General features: G+C 39.2%; 2 protein-coding genes across 3 annotated transcripts; one reads left to right on the plus strand and one right to left on the minus strand.

The window, feature by feature from the left end:
• Positions 1-2,592: 2,592 nt before the first annotated feature.
• Positions 2,593-6,216, minus strand: LOC116054386 (UDP-glucuronosyltransferase 2A1-like). 2 transcript variants are annotated; one of them, XM_035996135.1, is made up of 3 exons: positions 6,099-6,216; positions 5,724-5,761; positions 2,593-5,561 (listed from the first exon to the last, which is right to left on the minus strand). In XM_035996135.1, the coding sequence occupies exon 3, from the start codon at positions 5,546-5,548 to the stop codon at positions 3,962-3,964; it is 1,587 nt and encodes a 528-aa protein (XP_035852028.1). In that variant the 5' UTR covers positions 5,549-5,561; positions 5,724-5,761; positions 6,099-6,216; the 3' UTR covers positions 2,593-3,961. The 2 variants fall into 2 exon arrangements, with proteins under 2 accessions (XP_035852028.1, XP_035852023.1); XM_035996130.1 differs by lacking the exon at positions 5,724-5,761 and having other exon boundaries at positions 6,099-6,215.
• Positions 6,217-7,074: 858 nt separating this feature from the next.
• LOC116054176 lies at positions 7,075-15,753 on the plus strand. Its single transcript, XM_031305546.2, has 11 exons — positions 7,075-7,421; positions 8,086-8,837; positions 9,471-9,550; positions 9,868-9,945; positions 10,078-10,137; positions 10,255-10,341; positions 10,478-10,570; positions 12,075-13,950; positions 14,200-14,283; positions 14,635-14,909; positions 15,032-15,753. The coding sequence occupies exons 2-10, from the start codon at positions 8,141-8,143 to the stop codon at positions 14,877-14,879; spliced, it is 3,300 nt and encodes a 1,099-aa protein (XP_031161406.1). The 5' UTR covers positions 7,075-7,421; positions 8,086-8,140; the 3' UTR covers positions 14,880-14,909; positions 15,032-15,753.
• The last annotated feature ends 2,085 nt before the right edge of the window (positions 15,754-17,838 follow it).

The following is a 17,838-nucleotide window of genomic DNA, read 5'->3' on the forward strand; positions in this document are numbered from 1 at the left end:
TTGGCTGCTTTGACTTGTGATGAATAGGAGAATATAAGATAAGCAAATAAAAGGAAAACTGAATAACAACTTTGATTCCTAAGTGCACGTTAAGCGAGTGCTATAGAGTGCTAAAATAAACAAAATCATCCTGAAGTGTCAGCATAACATGTTTCCTGTTAAATGTTCCAGTTGTTTGCAAGATAAAACAAGATGTTAAACTGGTTTAGTGTCAGTCAGCCAGTTGAAATGTTCACTCCTAGTTAGACCAAAACACTACTCTACTCTCCGTGTTTGAGAATATGGAATCTGGTGATTTATTTCATCGCAGTGGAAAATACACTAATGGAGATAGTAAGACCGTCAGAGTGAAGAAGAGTCTTCAGAGGATCAGAGTCCAGCTGGACTATGACAGGGGGGAGGTGTCCTACTACAACCCTGAAGACAAGACTCACATCTGCACTCACAGAGACACTTTCAGTGAGAAACTCTTCCCATATTTCAAAAGCTGGTGATGCTAAAACTGCTGATATAAAAATCTGTCAAACTGAGATTTCTCTGTGATGTTCAGGGATGTAAGTTTATTGTCCCAGCTTTTACCATTTGGTAAATTTGGTACCATTTCAGGTTTATTACACTCTGAAATCATCATCACACTTTACACCCAAATCAGTATTCTGGATCTGCTTGTCAGTGTAGAGCACTGCAGAGTTCGATCCCCAGTTCGGGCAAAGTTCAATCCTCGTCCCAGTCCGGGCAGGGCCTTTCTGTGTGAAGTTTGCAAGGAGGTAAGCCTCTCTCCACAATGCGTACCTCCTATGGCGCCATCACCCGCCGTTAGCATTCCATTGACTGCCATTCATTTTGACGTCACTTTGACAGCAAATAACTTTACATGTGAAGCGTTTAAAGACTCTATTTGTCCATTGTTTATTTCTAAAGAAACACGACAATGTATAAAAGGCTCCATTACCTTGTACCTCACGTTATGGCTCTATAGCAGACGTTTTTATAAAAATAGGCTAACGATTGTGTCATAACCACATGACTTACTGTCGCATAGTAGAGGAATTACTGTATAGTACAGGAGAAGCTCGCAGGCAGTTTTGACTTACATTAGCTGTTTAAGTTTAATTACTAATGTTAACTAGCATTTTAGTTAGCAATAATTAGCCTGTGTCCATGTTATCTCCTTACATATACCTACGCTCTCCGTCTTTGCAAGATTGGGAATGATTAAGATTTCTCTTGGCACAGCTAGAAGACTTACAACTTTCAGACACGTTGCTCACGTCACATCTACGTCTTCAAGCTCAGTTGGAGGCTGTGCAGTAACGCTCAGCCATCACCGGAAAAGTGCTTCCAATAGCCTTCACTGGTCTCCGTCCAGAGCAACGAGATCTGTTGGTTTCTTCTTCTTTATTTCTTTTACTGTCTATGGAAGTTTGCATGTTCTTCCCGTGTTTACGTTGACTTCCTCCGGGTGCTCCAGTTTCTTCCCACCATAAAGACACGCATGCTAGATAACAATGGAAGACAGTTGAAAATGAGCCGGTTAGCTAACACTGGCACATTTACAGAAATGTTGATTAATCTGTATTGTCCTCATAAATGAAAAAAAGTCTGTCTAGATCATATTGGAAAAATCAGGTTAAATAAGGTTAAACCAGATTAACACATATATCTAAGAAATACTGAAAATAGATTATATCATCTGGTTTTAAACTTTCACGCAGGTTTTAATCAATTCAAATTTATGGATTATAATGTATTAATTGACTGGGTTATCAGCATCTTGTGTTTAAACAGACCACAATATAACATATACTGTATCCACTATACCAAATACTTTGTTTCCAGTTGTGTGAACTTTTATCGCCATCAAACATCAGTTTTAGTTTGTAAGATTTCTGGATCTCCTGATGAGTTATTTCAGTTGTGTGTTCATGATTTAATTTCAGTGTTTTACACTTTACGCTCAGAGTCTCAGTGGTTCAGTGTAATAAAACACATTCTGGCTGTGATCGATTGTTATTTGTTCTTTTGTTCTTTTGTTCTTCGGCAGAATGGATTTATTCTCAAAAACTGTCTCTACTGTCTGAAATTAATAATGTAAAGTTGTCATGCAACTTACTGTTAAAACATTTACACATAAATCATTGTTTTAATCTGAACTTCATTTTTGAAAAATCTTAATCCAATAAAGATTTAGTTATATTTTGTTAAGCAAAAATCTATAAATGGATGTCATCAGAATATTCATCAGTGATGAAGCTTTCTTGAAAGTTGTGTAAAGCTTAATCAACATGTTGCGTTTACATGGTCAGTAACATGAATTATAAATGTCCAGTTTCTGATCAACATAAAGTAAAATACCAGCAGTACAATTTAGTTTAATATGTTTTTGTTATTTAATCATCTACATCTTTATAAAATGTACATCAAATGGATTATGCTTCACATGATGTGTAATTAAATCCTTAGAATATTTGTATTAAGAAATTTGTGTATGAGGTTGTATCCAGTTTCTTTACATACATGTGTCAAATATTCATGTGACTTTAACAAAAATAAAAAACAAACAAATCACATAAAGCAATTATACAACCAATATGTTATTTAATCTTAATGGTTAAATCTTGATTCCTTTATTTCCAAAACAACAAATTCCTCACTAAAACTATTTCGACTTTACAAATTTTATGGACAGCCCAAATAAATTAAATTATATTTTCTAATTAACTGACTGTATATACAGAAACCTGAATCAACCTCATTCCACCCTGATGGATGCTTAATAGCTGAAATATGTAAAGAGTAAAGCATATACTGTATGTGTGTGTTCTCAATATTAGAAACAAAGATCATTCAACTTTACCCTCCTACAACTTCACTGCATCATTATACTTTCATATAAAAACAAACAAGCAGAAGCATAGCAGATGTTGATATGCTTTGTAATTTTAAGTTGTAACAGTGTGTTGATACTCAAGTCTGTTATAGACAGCAGCCTCACTGAAGAGAGGGAGTACTTAGGATTGTATACACAGAGATGTAGTGATGATTTGCTCTTAAGGAGAATTAAGATTTTTTTTACTAAAGATGTTTCTTTAAACAAGCAGGACTGTAACGCTAACACAATGTATGTAGGGTGTAGAGATGAATAAGCCTTTCCAAAAACGCAACATTGTTTAAGAAATATTTTAACTGTTACAATTCTGTAACCTGCTTAATCCTGTTTTCAAGGACAACATGTTCATAATGTCATCAAAATTATTAAATGTACAGTATGTATACAGTAGGTGATTGCATGGACACATTTTACTTCCCGTAAATACCACAAGATGGAGATAAAGTCCACAGCCTGCTCATTCTGAACACTCAATTTTTTATTTCTGTCACTTATTGACATGCTTATTATTGTTTGCTGCACAGGTTGATCAATAGTAGCACCTCTTAGCAGTTTCCCATAGATTCTTATTTCAATACATAGCCTTCACAGAAATCCCATTCTGTTTGTCAGACATACCTTTCTTTCTTTCTTTCTTTATTCTTTATTCAGGACACAAAAAAACGGTCCATAGCACAATACAAAACATAGCAAAAGACAGACGAATACACTGTATGTCCACCGTATGTCCACTCCAGGGTATCACTGCTGTGGCTTTTGATGCTGTTGTTGCTTCAATTTAGTCAGATCATCATTTTTCAGATTAAATTATATCTTGGACACGAGTCTTTTCAGCTCTTAACGTAAGAGGCCGACATTTATTCTGTGCTGCTGCGCCATCATCATCAAACCTCAGTTGTTCAAGATACAGATTAACACTAAATTTAAACATGTTTCATTTTGTGCAACTTTCATTTTCATTCTTCCTTCTCTGCTTCTCCCGTTCTTTCCTTTTCTGCTGGTGTTGGAGAAAAAAATGTACTGCTAAAAAACCATAACAGAAGTACATGCAGAGCAACATAAATATTTGTATTAGTCCAATTTTGCTTTCCTCTCACCAAACACTTTACACCACAAACATTTCACTGTTAAAATGCAAATCAGTGACATCATCATAACCGACATTAGCAACAGTGCGATAACATCAATGGAGTGGTACTGAATCCAGGACATTTTATAGGAGTTAGTCCTTAAGTGAGCAGCACCCTTGTGTCTCATGACAAACTCGATCCAGAACATGGCTCGGTCCAGAGGCTTCATGGGCTGGTCTCTGTGCAGCCTGGAGAGCTGCTGCACGTTCTCCCTGTAGGACGGCTCATAAAGCACCGCCTTCACCGCCTCCAGGAAGTTGTCTTTGTTCAGTGTGCCAATTTCCAGCACCTTTGCAATGCCCCTCACTCTCATCCTGAACAGGTTATCATCCTGGTCAAACATCAGAGGAAGGCCGACGATGGGAACTCCGTGGTAGATGGCTTCTTGAAGTCCGTTGGTGCCTCCGTGGGCCACAAACACTCTGGTCTTTGGGTGTCCTAAGAGGTCATTTTGGGGCAGCCAGTCCAGCAGCAAGGTGTTGTTGCCCAGGGTGGACGGTCTCTTCCCAGTATGCCTCCAGATGACCTTCTGAGGTAATTGGGCAAAAGTAGCAGCCACATGTTCTGCTATATCCTCAGGAAGAGTCCCCACCAAGGTCCCCAAGCTCATAATAATGACTCCATGCTCTGCAGAGCTCTGGACAAAGTCTTCCAGATGTTGAGGAAGAGGCTTGGAGGGTTTACACTGAAACCCGCCCATGTAGACAACGTTGGGCATGGTGGGACGAGGGAACTCAAAGGTAAAGTCGGTTCTCATCAACCAAACATCTGCTGCCTGAACGAGCTCATCATAGTGGACGTCAGGACCAAAGTGACGGTGGACAAATGGTGTGTAATAAGATTCTTTGATTGTCATGTGGTTATTACGTACCATTAAGGCAATTAAAACATTTAACACCCTTTGCCAAAAAGTCATCTTATCAGTCAATTTAACGCCTGGTATGGGAACATATGAAAGTGGTGATGGGGCAACTGTGTGATGTCCATCTTCCAAGATCGTCCATCGTACGTTGAAGACCAGAGGCAGACCCAACCGATGAGCCAGAAGAACCCCTCCACCAAAGCAAGGGTCAGTCAGAACAACATCATACTTGGCTTCTTGGAATAATTGCATCAGTTTAGCATCCTCAAATATCTCTTGCATTTTATCAACCACAGGTTTGTGAGCATGATGCATCATCGTCATCAACTCCTCTCCAGCTTTGAAATACGCTGCAGTTGAAGTGTGGAACTCCCGCCGGAGCTGCAGCATTCTCGTCGTGAAATAATTCATGAAGTTTGCATCAAATTCATTACCGTCATCCAGGCTGATTGACTGGTAGTGAGGGGACTCTGCTTTGATGAATATGCTGGTTTTGGGCCGGATCACTGTGATGTGGTGACCTCTGGAATAGAGCTCCTGGATGAGGACCTTCATGTTGACCCAGTGGCTTCCCTCCACAGGGAAAACAAGGACTTTCCCTCCATCAGCAGTTGGAAGAGAGCAGAGCAGTGCAGCCAGTGTCACCAGTCTCAGCCAGCCGCTCATCTCTGAAGTGAAACTGAAATCATAAAAACAAGGAGGAGGTACAATGGTAACAATGTTTACTGTGGATTTTCTCCTCTTCTTTATAGACGTTTTCTGATCCAAAAGAGTTTAAAGTTCATTGTTAAAATAGTCAGATAGCACATATGAGAGAAGAGAGATTTGAAGATGGTTGTACCTCCTGTCGGTTTTACCTGCTATTCATAAAGCATTCACCTGAAAGCAGAGTGCTAGTGCGACATATTAGATCATGATGACTGGCCTCTCTTAAGCAACTGAACACATTTGGAAACTCTCGGAAACCTCAGCAATAACTTTATGTTTTTAATCACATCAGAAGATTTTGATTGAAAGGAACCTTTAGATGTCCGACAGGATGAAAGATTAAGGAATAAGTTCAGTTCATACTAGAATACAACTGTTACAACTTTTAACCTTAAATTATATTTTATAAGACAAACCATATTTCCTCAACAAGCTTAGTTTACACTTTGCTGTTAATAAAGTAGAGTGACAGCATTGATTCAATGACAATAATCAATTTTGTACTTACAGTAGAAAGGTGTATTACATTCACAGTCCGTGCAGCTTTTGTCTCTGGGCTGGCAGCAGATCTGCACTTTATACAGTATTGTGTGACTGACAAGCCTTACACTGGCTGTTGTGCAACGTGTTGGTTAAAGACAAAGTTCACACAGTCATTTACAGGTCATTTTACCTTAACAGATAGAAGAGTTGACATGACTGAAAGGTAATTTTTAATAACAACTTCTGTGCTTGCCTGAATTAAATTTTAGTTGTATAGCTTTCATGTTTAAATAAGTACCATGTCATTGTTTTTATGTTTTGTCTGAACTCCAGGAAGAGTAACTGCTACACAAATATAAATAAACTGATATAAAAGTATTTTCATGGGAGTTTTAATGCATCCTCCTGGGATTTTATTTCAGAAGCTGAAACCACAATAAGACAATAATAAATCAGTATGTTTTAACAGTTTACAGCTGAAGATATTCTACTTTCTTATCTTTGTAGATCCAATGTTTCCTGTTGGCTAAAAATCAAAAAGGTGTCATTTAGCCTGTTGAAATGTTCAGTCTTTACTGGAGGACAAAAGAAAAAAACACTTTAATAAGCTGTATACATGTAATGCTTTATGAAGTAGACAAGAAACAAAAGACATAACAAGACAACATTTTTCTTGTATTTTGCTTGGCTACTGATGGTAAAATAAATGTGTAATGTACTGAATGAAATGAACTTCAAATTACAAAGCATATCACCAACTGCAATGCTTCTGCTTGTTTGTTTTATATGAGATTATAATGATGCAGTGAAGGTGTAGGAGGGTAAAATTCAACCATCTTTTAGTGATTTGTGATCAAATATGTTGATTTAGGTTTATTTATATAGGCTACAGTCGGTTAATTAGTCATGTGATTTTACAAAAGAAAATATTGCGATGACGACGACCTTATTCTGAAAAGCCAAGCAGAAGTCACAGCGAAGAGCCGTGACGTAATCAACAACAACAAACGGCCGCTCTTTCCGGGTATGTGGTACTCTCGTGATAGCTATCCATTACTTAGCTAGCTATGCTTCTTTGTACCTAAAATTAGAAGTATTTCATGCAGACACATTATTTTTTCAGCGTGCTCGTTTTGGAGTAACGTTTGCTAGTCAGTTCTCCGAATATCCGGAATTTTACAACCAATCATGCAAACAGTTATGGTTAGCTAATAAATGCAACGTTTGCTAGCTAGCTATCTAAACTAAAGAAGAAATGGTACCACACTACTAGCTAGCTAAGCTTACGTACGTTTGGTCGACGTGCATATAACTACAACGTTTTAGTTATATCTGGCCATCCCCTACTGTAAGTATAAATGTTATTTTGAGCAAATACGCAAGTTAGTTAACGTTACCATTTATAAATGATCCTGAAAAGGTTAACCCAAACTACTAAAAAAAAACACATGTAAGTTAGTAACACTAACGTTAACCCTAGACCATCTACAGTAAAATAAACTGTTAGTTGACTACATCAGCCTGCCAAAAATATTTATAGGGGCTAACATTAACGTTATTTGTCTAAGGTTAGATTAAGCAGCTATCGGAACATTTTGCTGTTGAATTGTTTGAATGTGAATATATGTTAAATAGCGTTACTTATACTTATTTTGTTTGTTTGCTATACTCTGCTATATTCTCTTATATCGTTGTAATATACTATATAGTATGATCTATATTACCACTGCACCATATACTATGTCATTCCCTCACTTTATCATAATGTCATAATTATATATTATACTATGTTATATTATTAAGTTACATTGACTCTTGCACTATATTCTATTAGTATCAGTATAAAGTATACATACGGTTCTCCACTAAATAGAGCAACAGAACTCCCTCGAAAATGAGATGCTACATCTCAAGGGGATATCCTTTCAATGAATTCAAATGATCAAACCGTGAAAGCTAATTTATTGATGTGACCCTGGTGATTAAGTGTGCATGTGGTTTTGCTCTGCTAGGCCCCGTCTCCAAGGAAATAAAAGACTCCAAGCAACAAAGTGATGGTTATGGAGAATGATGGATAACCGGACATCAAATAAGAGCAACATACCCAGTCAGTCGTGGGCGGGCCAGAATGGCTGGTCAACTGCTTCAACTCAAGGACCCCACCTCAACCCACTGCCCGGCTCTCAGCACCTCAACCTGGGCTCGTCTTCTAGCCAGAGACCCTCCTACGACCACCTGCAGGCGTCCAATCAGAGCTGTATGAGCGATCTCAGCACCTTATCGTCCAGAAACAACACTCATCACTCTGCTCTGTACAAAGACTCTCAGATTTGCAACAATCCGTCATCCACCCCACTGTTTGCCATCCCGAGTGCCTCTCACATTATTTCCTTCCCCCAGCAAAGTCCTCACCTGTCATCAATGCTGCTGAATGCAAACCAAGAAAAACATATACATATACCACCATCTCTTCACCAAACAAACCAAGCTCCACAGCCTTGTAGCCCCCAAAATCTACAACTTCCCTTGCCACACAACCCTTACAAAGCGCCATTTCAACCTCCATTAACCGATCAGGGTTTACCAAACGGACTGCAAAATCCGCCCATTAGCCTGCCATCATGTGGACAACTCGTAAGTGCATCTCAAGCTACTTTTGAAGGAGCGTATGTGGAGTTTGCTCGTGTTGCTGGATGCACTCACAGCCAAGCCTCATCCCCCCCTCAGGAGCAGCGTCAGTGGATACCTTCATCACGCTGCAGCGGTAAGCTTTGTTACCTTTGTGTTATTCGTCCTGTATTGGAAGATGAAAAGCCTCTTAGTTGTGTTTTAACATGTGACAAGTACTTAAGCTTGTCCTTGGTATCCTGAATCTTTGAATCTGAAAATGAGATATTTTTTACTTGATTTTTTTTAATATCTGAAGATGTGAATTTGTGGACCACAACAGTACTGCAAATATTTTTTTTCAAATTGCACAACTTGAAATTGACAGCACATTCAGATGGTTGGTTTTTAAAGTAAATTATTTAAGTGCTATACATATAGCGCTTCAACATACAATATACAACAAAAATCAGTAGTGAAAAAATTCACAATTAGGCGTTCAGTTGCTTATAAGATTTAAACCAATGGTCAACAAAATGCTAAACTTAACTGAGTTACAAATTGTTTGTGGTGATTAATTAAAAGTTATAATGCAATATGAACAGCTTTATGTCAAGCAGCGGTGCTAGAGAAACAATAACACCTCATCACTCAAAAAAGAAAGACGAAATTTAAATATACTACAGATTAGTCACGTTGGAACAAGTGGTGCAGTTCAGATCACGGTACTGTGGGATGAAGCCTCCAACTTCCTCTCACGTTGTCTAATTTACTTGTCGTTTTTTCTCAGGAGGTGTGAACGAGTCTGTCCCTGATGCAGCTTCTCGTCCTAACAAGAAGCCACTGAAAGAGGGGAACATTAGTCCACCGGTGAGACAATTAACAACACGGAAACTTATTGCAGAAGAAAGCTTTGCTGTTTGGTGGTCTTTTATTTGTACATACCATCACAAATACAACAAAGGTGTTGTAAATGTTTTTACATGTTTGATGACATCCAGCGGTGCCTACAGAGGTTGATAGTACACATTATAAGTCACTTTGAACAATACCAAATGAATGTTGCACATTAGCTACATGCTATCATGTGGACATTTCCCAAAGAGTTAAAGAGCAGTGGGGTTTTACAGGAGGCCATTACCTTTCGATTATACCTTTTTAACGCTTTCATTTTGATCTGCTTTAAGGCCGGCAATGAGAGACGTTTGGTGATTTTACATCAGCGTGCACAACTACTTCAACAATTGGCAGAGTTGGATTCACTTGTAAGTGTGTTAAGGCAATTTCTTTTTCAATTTAAGGCCAATATTATTTATTCTTTTTTTTAATTGTATATTTCTTAAACTCATGTAATTCCTAAACACTATTTTTTGATTTCACTTTGTCCCCCAATGAAGCTGGAATCAATACCTCCAGAGGACAGCAGTAAAGGGCAGTCTCCACACACAGCTACTCAGGTAGGTTGCGATTTTTAGAGGCTGCACATCTTTTTTAAATTATCTCTTTCTCAACCCTTTGATTTAATTTAGATGCACGAAAAAATATAATTGCATGTATATTGTTTTCACGTTTAGTCTCAATCAGTGGATCATTCATCTCAATGTGAAGAAACTACGACAAGTGATGCACAGCAGGTTCAGCAGTCTGCAGCAAAGTCAAAGGTAGCTCCACATCAAATGATTGACCATGCCTGCACGAATGCTCCTTTAGTTTGTAAATAATAGGCTATTATTAAATGATACTCAAGGTACAATTGTTGCACAACTGTTACATGTTTTCATGTTGTTGTTTTTTCAGTCACAGTCACATCCCTCATCACCTGCCTCCTACGATGAACAAAATGAGACCTGTGATACACCAGAAGATCCAATGTCAGCGGCAGAATCAGAGGTAGTTACCTGTATATTAATGTTTAGCCTTCAAACTCTGGTAGTAGGTTGTTTTTTTGGAGAATATGAAGGCCGCCAGATATAATATAGATTTTAGCAGAGCAAGGACATTTTGGGTATGTTGACAATTTCAACATTAGTTACCTAAACATTGAACTTCTGAACCTGGTTTCCACTTCCATAGCGTCAGAGCAGTTGTAGGGCCCTATCTTGCACCCAGCGCAATTGACTTTGTACACCGACGCACGTGTCATTCCTATTTTGCACCCGACGCACAGCGGACTTTTCCCTCAACAGACTCACGTCGGTAAATTAGGGAATGAACTTGCGCTCCCGGGGGCGGTTCAGCAAAAAGAGGAGGCGTGTTCCGGCGCAAACGTTCCCTAGTGCTATTTTGCAGTTTCAGGAGCCACAGACCAGGAAAAACCTAGTCTAAAGTCAGTGGCGCGTTATTCGGATGCTATTTTAAGGGCACATGCTTGGCCGTAACTTTGCTTCTCTCATCTCACGGACCCAGCAGTTCCCATTTTTGCAAACCATACATAAATACAAGGAAAAATATGACCTTGTTTTACACATTTCCATGAATCATGGATATGTTGATGACATAAATGAGGAAATATCAGAGGACTTAAGGAGATGTGATGTTGAACTGCATGTGCTGATGCCACTTAACCCAAATGCCCCAGCAGCAGCACGGGAGAGGAGAGACAGAAGAGCTGCATCGTCTATAGTGAGGTAATCTCGGTCTAATGTTGGACTACATTGCAAAAATATCACCGTGCATTCATAAGCTCGTGATTCAGTGAGAGAGAGCCTAAAACATTCGGAAAGTATGTTTTTGTGACATTTCTTGATTTACATTTTGTCAAAAAGAAAAATCAATAGCAAACGTCGGTCTCCTTGGCTGTGAACCGCTCCTGGCGCGCACCCATGGATGTGTGAAGAGCGTGCGCCTAGCAAATCCGCCGTTATAATAGCAATCCGCCATGGAACAAGCGCGCCTGCTTTTAAAGGAAATGTGAGATAACGCTCTGATTGGTTTATTGCACGTTACGCCCAAACCACACCTATGAGTAATGTAGCTACTTCAGACCAACCCATTTTAGATTTGAGATCCGAGATCCGCCCACAAAGCTACTTGCGTTTGGCGTTTGATACTTGCGTTTCAGATCGTTAAAATAGGGCCCGTATTCTGTCAGTATAAGAATACTCATTAATAGTTGTGATTTTGAACTCCATCAAATGCCTGAGTACAAACTTAACAACCATTACTGAATTAAATATTTTGAAGTCAAACGAAGATGAATTGTACATCTTTCATCTTTTAAAATGATCTCTTTCTCAAATTAGGTGTGGTACTGTGGTAAGTATTTAGTTTGTGTCTTAGTTTAGAAATTAGAAAAAATATTAGATACAAATACTCACTCACTCACTAGGATTACATTTGCTGCAAACACAGGTTGTTCATGACCTTATTTCTACCCTTAATTTTTTTTTTTCAGAAAATAGAAAATGCCTCAGTCGAGTCAGAGGATGACAGTGATCCCGATTACTTGCCCAACCGAGATGGTGACTTCTCTGATTTCCCTGACGGAGGCTCTTCGGATGAATCCAGTCACAGCAGACCCTCGACTCCTACAGATAAAAAACCTTCTCTGCCAGGGAAAAAAAGGGCTAAATCAGAAAGTTCTTTGTTTCAGGACAAAGGAGTCAGTCCTCTAAAACAAATACGTGCAACTAACTGGAAGAAGTCTTCCAAAACTGTAGTGTTGCCCATTTCAGGTTCTAAAGCACACCGTCTTTATGACAGGAGGAACTATTGTTTGTTTTGCTCTAAGCCAGTATCTAAAATGTCGCGGCATCTTGAGAGTATCCACAGTGACAAAGCAGAGGTTGCAGCTGCATTCCAGTATCCCAAACATTCCAGAGAAAGACAAAAGATATGGAACAGACTAACAAATCAAGGAAACTTTGCTCATAATAAAGATGTCTTGAAAACAGGGAAGGGCCAACTTGCTGTCAAGAAAAGGCCGAGCAAAACTCAAAAAGCCAGAGACTTTGTTCATTGTCTTTATTGTCAAGGTCTTTTTCTAAAGACAGCTTTGCACAGACACATGAAGTTGTGCCCAGAGAGAGACAAGAATGAAAATGAATCAGTGATCAGAAGAAAGAGTATGGCATTTCACTGTGTGCTTGAAACTTCAGGAGACCTTGGCATAAGTGATGGTTTTAAGGAGGTTCTGTCAAAAATGGCATACGATGATGTGACACAAGCTATCATGGAGGACGAGGTTATTTTGCAGTTTGGCGAGCTCCTGTATAACAAGCACGGATCGGATCCGAAGAAGCATGATTATATAAGACAAAATCTTCGGCAGGTAGCAAGACTTGTACTCGAAGCTCGAAAAATAACCCCTCTGGAGAAACTACAGGACTTCTTTCTCCCATCAAGCTTCCCACACGTGGTGTCTGCAGTGAATGTCTTGGCAGGCTACAATCCAGAAAGCAAAACGCACAGCATTCCTTCACTTGCCATCAAGCTTGGCTACACCCTACAGAAGACCTGCAGTATTGTTGAGGGTAATGCATTGCAGTGTGGTGATGCAAGTCTGGCAGAGTCTGCACGAAACTTCCTCTCTGTGTACCAGAAAGAATGGAACAAGCTCATTTCTGCAGGTGCATTAAAAACCCTTAGGGAAACAAAATCGAACACCGTGAAGAAGGTGCCATTTGCTCAAGATGTAAAGCTACTGAATTTCCACATGGAGAATGTTCATCATCTTGCTGAAAAAAACCTCAGAGACAGCCATTCTGCAGAAAACTATGCCGCTCTGGCCAGGGTAATACTCGCTCGGACGATACTTTTTAACAGGAGAAAAACCGGAGAGGTATCGTTGTTGCAACTAAAGGCTTTTATGTCCCGGAAAAAGTCAAACTCGGCTGATGGCATGGACCTATCCGCCTCAGATTTGGAAAAAAACATGTGCGGGTTCTTCTCTAGGGTTGACATACGAGGGCAATGTGGGAAAATGGTCCCTGTTTTACTAAAACCGTCATACGTGTCAGCTTTAGAGCTTCTCGTACAGCTCCGCGAGGCATGTGGAGTCCCCAGTAAGAATCCCTTCCTGTTTGGCCGACCACATTCACTGTCTGCCTACAATGGGGCAGCTTGCATACGAACATACGTCAAAGCATGTGGAGCTAAAGACCCTGAAGCCCTGACAGTCGCAAAGATCCGGAAGCATTACACAACAATGCTACAGCTGATTAACCTGGATGAAAAGGAGGCCGACCAAATTTTAGGCCCTAATAATCAAGTCCAACGCCTCCGACAGGACAGCAGCATGCAGCTGGATGATGTTGAAATGGACTCTGATGGTAAGAATCTTTTCTTTTTTTTAAATAATTTACAATTGTAAAAGCCAAAATACCAGAGTTAAGTTTTACATAGTTTTATGCAGGATTAAATGAGGTTTAGAAAGGAGGTCAGTCTGTGGTAAGGTGTTGTGTGAAAAAGCTGAAGTGTTAGCTGTAGATGAGAAAGAAAATAATCAGATTTTAACTCGGTATTTGGGGAGCCACACAGTTTTATCTATTTTTATTTATTTATTTATTTCTGACCAGCAGATCTTCATCATGAACAAACACCTGGAGCGACAAAACGCGCCAACATGACTGTGCCACTAAAATCTGTCAACTCCGGCAAAAAAGGTAGTGATGTTGATCACATCGTAATTCAATCCACTTGTTTTTTTAAATTGTGGGCCACTATACCTAAAATTCTTTAATCACAAAACGATCAAAGGGCGGCCGAGGCAAAGTATCTCTGAGAGTTCTTATTTATTGTCCACCTCATTGTCCAAGCTTAAATTTGATGTCAAAACATGACAAAAGAAAATATGGGCGGTGAGGATTTGGAGTCTTTGACAACAAATGTGAACAACAATACAAAGAGTGCCTGTGATGATTAAAATCTGTCTAGTTGTAATTTTAAGGAATCTTTAGTGTTCTGGGGTTATTTAGTGATGGCAGAACTTCACTCATTTCTCTTTTACCATGCAGGCTCCCAAAATAATGGAAAACAGAAATGGGAGGAAGCAGAGATTCTTGCTGTCGAAAGACACATGATGGCATTAATTGAAGGACACAAGGTGCCTCAGAAGAGCGACTGCATTCAGTGTCTTGAGGCTGAGCCGGAAGCACTGAGGAGCCGTTCATGGAAAGGTGTAAAGGACTACGTCAGAAACAGGATCACTGCCCTAAAAAGACAAAGCGGAACTTCCAAAGCAACCTCCACAAACCGTTAACTGGCCTGGGCAAGTGGAACCACAGCAGAGGTCTGGACATGTTCAGCACTTATAAATGGGATATTCTTTCAATGGAAAAATCAATTTTGTGTAACTTTTCCCTCTTCCATTTTCTTATTCTTCGCCATTCTCTGTTACTCTTTGTCTTTCAGTCAGTCAGTCTCCATCTAGTTCATCTCGACGACTTTTGTTTTACGGGATTGTTCCGGTGCCGCCGGAGGTTCCGTGTTTTCAAGCGGATGCCCCTCACCTTCTGCTCTCTTTGTGTTGGCATTCTAAACTCTCAATCTCATCACACACACGACCACAGCCATTTTAATTCCAGAGGTCGCCTTCCTACGTGCACATGTTCCACCAAAACAAGTTCCTTCCCAAGGCTGTTTTGCAGAGGCACCGTACCTGCGTCCGACGCTTAGCACCGCTTAAGACGATTGTGATTGGTTTAAAGAATTGTTAATGAGTCAGTGCACGTTTTTCTCCCATCCCAGAATGTTGTGTGGACTAGCCAGACCCTCCTCCGCAGCACTGTGGAGGAGGGTCTGGCAATGCGAGACTTTACTCTGTGTCTCTTATGCAACATTGTGAGCGTTATAAATTGATAATTAATCATTTTTTATTTTTGTGGATTTTGATTCTCTATCTTTCAATAAGGTGATTTTATTAATTTAATTTAGACAGATGGCTCATGCATACTGACAAATAATGTGTCTAATTAGCTGATGACTAATTACTGTAGTATGTTTTCGGAGCTTTAAGTTAACTTCTGTGACCACGTTATCTGCTGTACTGTATTTTTTTTTTTTTTTATTCTCATATACTGTATCTTGTTTAACTTTGTAAACACCTTGCAAACAATAAAGTGCCAAGAATAATATTCTAGCAGTTTATGTGTGAACAAAAACACAAGTTAACTGCATTGCATTCAAAATGATGGACACGTGGTTTTTCATTGGTTTGTGCCACCCTGTCAGGCCAAGTGTGTCTTTGTCCTTGTACAGTTGTGTTCAGAATAATAGTGTGTTTAAAAAAAAGTGAATAATGCTCAAAATCTTTAGAATAGCTTTTAATTCCATAATATCAATGCATTGGGAACACTGCACATTCAATTCCAAATCAAAACATGACCAAAATTGATCAAGTTTGTGTTATACCTTTACAGAAAGTGAAGAAAAAGGAATATTAGGCTGTTCAAAAAATAGCATTTGCATTTTTCCTTTACAAAATCAAACATTTACTGTATAAACTGAAAAATGTCTCAAGGGTTTGCTTTACTTTGAATCACTGCACTAATATTTAGTTGAATAACCATTATTTCTGAGAACTGCTTCACATCTGTGTTGCATGGAGTCAACCAACTTCTGGCACCTGTGAACAGGTATTCCAGCCCAGGATGATTGAACTACATTCCACAATTCCTCTTCATTACTGGGTTTGGCCTCAGAAACAGCATTTCTGATGTCATCCCACAAGTTTTCTATTGGATTGAGGTCTGGGGATTGGGCTGGCCACTCCATAACATCAATCTTGTTCATCTGGAACCAAGACTTTGCTCGCTTACTGGTGTGTTTTGGGTCATTGTCTTGTTGAAAGACCCATTTCAAAGGCATTTCCTCTTCAGCATAAGGCAATGTGACCTTTTCAAGTATTTTGATGTATTGAAACTGATCCATGATCCCTGGTATGCGATAAATAGGCCCAACACCACAGTATGAGAAACATCCCCATAACATGATTTTTGCACCACCATGCTTTACTGTCGCCACAGTGAACTGTGGCTTGAATTCAGTGCATGGGGGTCGTCGACAAACTGTCTGCGGCCCCCTAGACCCAAAAAGAACAATTTTGCTCTCATCAGTCCACAGAATGTTGCCCCATTTCTCCTTTGGCCAGTCAATGTGTCCTTTGGCAAATTTCAACCTATTCAGTACATGTCTTTTTTTCAGCAATGGGACTTTGCGGGGGCTTTTAGCTGATAGCTTTGCTTCACATAGCCTTCTTCTGATTGTAACAGTACTCACAGGTAACTTTAAGTCTTCTTTGATTTTCCTGGAGCTGATCATTGGTTGAGCCTTTACCATTTTGGCTATTCTTTGATCCATTCGAATGGCAGTTGACTGTTTTTTTCCCACGTCGTTCAGGCTTTGGATGCCATTTCAAGGCATTTGAAATCATTTTGGCTGAGCAGCCTATAATTTTCTGCACTTCTTTATATGTTTTCTGCTCTCCAATCAACTTTTTAATCAAAGTCCGCTGTTCCTCAGAGCAATGTCTGGAACGACCCATTTTGCTGAGTATTTCAGTGTGAAATGCACTATAACCAGCATGCACAAAATTTGCTTCCTTCCTTCCTTAAATATGGGCCATAATTGACACCTGTTTCTTCACAGAATCAATCACTTCACTAATTGAACACAACACTGCTATTATTTTGAACGTGCCCCTTTCAATTACAGATTCAATTACACAGAATGAGCAGCATGCATGTCATGACTGTTGGGTCTGTTGGTTTTCTATGACTCTACAACACTTAACTAGTAAATTATTTGATTTATGAGGTTAGTGATGTTGGACTGCTATTATTTTGAACACAACTGTATGTATGAATAGCAATCTTATAAGCAGTGGTGGAAGAAGTAGTCCGACAAGTATTAGCAACACTTAACTTTACAAAAAAAATGTTATGTTGTAGGCTTACTCATAGACTTTAAGAATAACTGTACCTTGTCAAAGTGAAGCATGTAGTAGTGAAGTAGGGTAGTTAGTAATCCTTAACAGTTTATTATTTCATGAACTCAGGTTTTCTGTGTTAAATCTTAATCTGACTATAGCTGTAGTGGCGTTAAAGTTACACAATTTATTTTCTGAAATGAAGTAGTGTACATAAATATTAGTAGCCCACTATAAAGTAGCATGAAAGGAATAACTAAGTAGGCTACAACACCTCAAAATTGTACTTGTA

The sequence above is a fragment of the Sander lucioperca genome, chromosome 2 (assembly GCF_008315115.2).
Source record: "Sander lucioperca isolate FBNREF2018 chromosome 2, SLUC_FBN_1.2, whole genome shotgun sequence".
Lineage (NCBI taxonomy): Eukaryota > Metazoa > Chordata > Actinopteri > Perciformes > Percidae > Sander > Sander lucioperca.

Coding starts and splice junctions, on each gene's coding strand:
- LOC116054386 (XM_035996135.1), bottom strand. CDS start 5,548: ATGAGCGGCTGGCTGAGACTGGTGACACTGGCTGCACTGCTCTGCTCT.
- LOC116054176 (XM_031305546.2), top strand. CDS start 8,141: ATGATGGATAACCGGACATCAAATAAGAGCAACATACCCAGTCAGTCG. Junction 9,551..9,867: donor AGGGGAACATTAGTCCACCG/GTGAGACAATTA, acceptor ATCTGCTTTAAG/GCCGGCAATGAGAGACGTTT. Junction 9,946..10,077: donor TGGCAGAGTTGGATTCACTT/GTAAGTGTGTTA, acceptor CCCCCAATGAAG/CTGGAATCAATACCTCCAGA.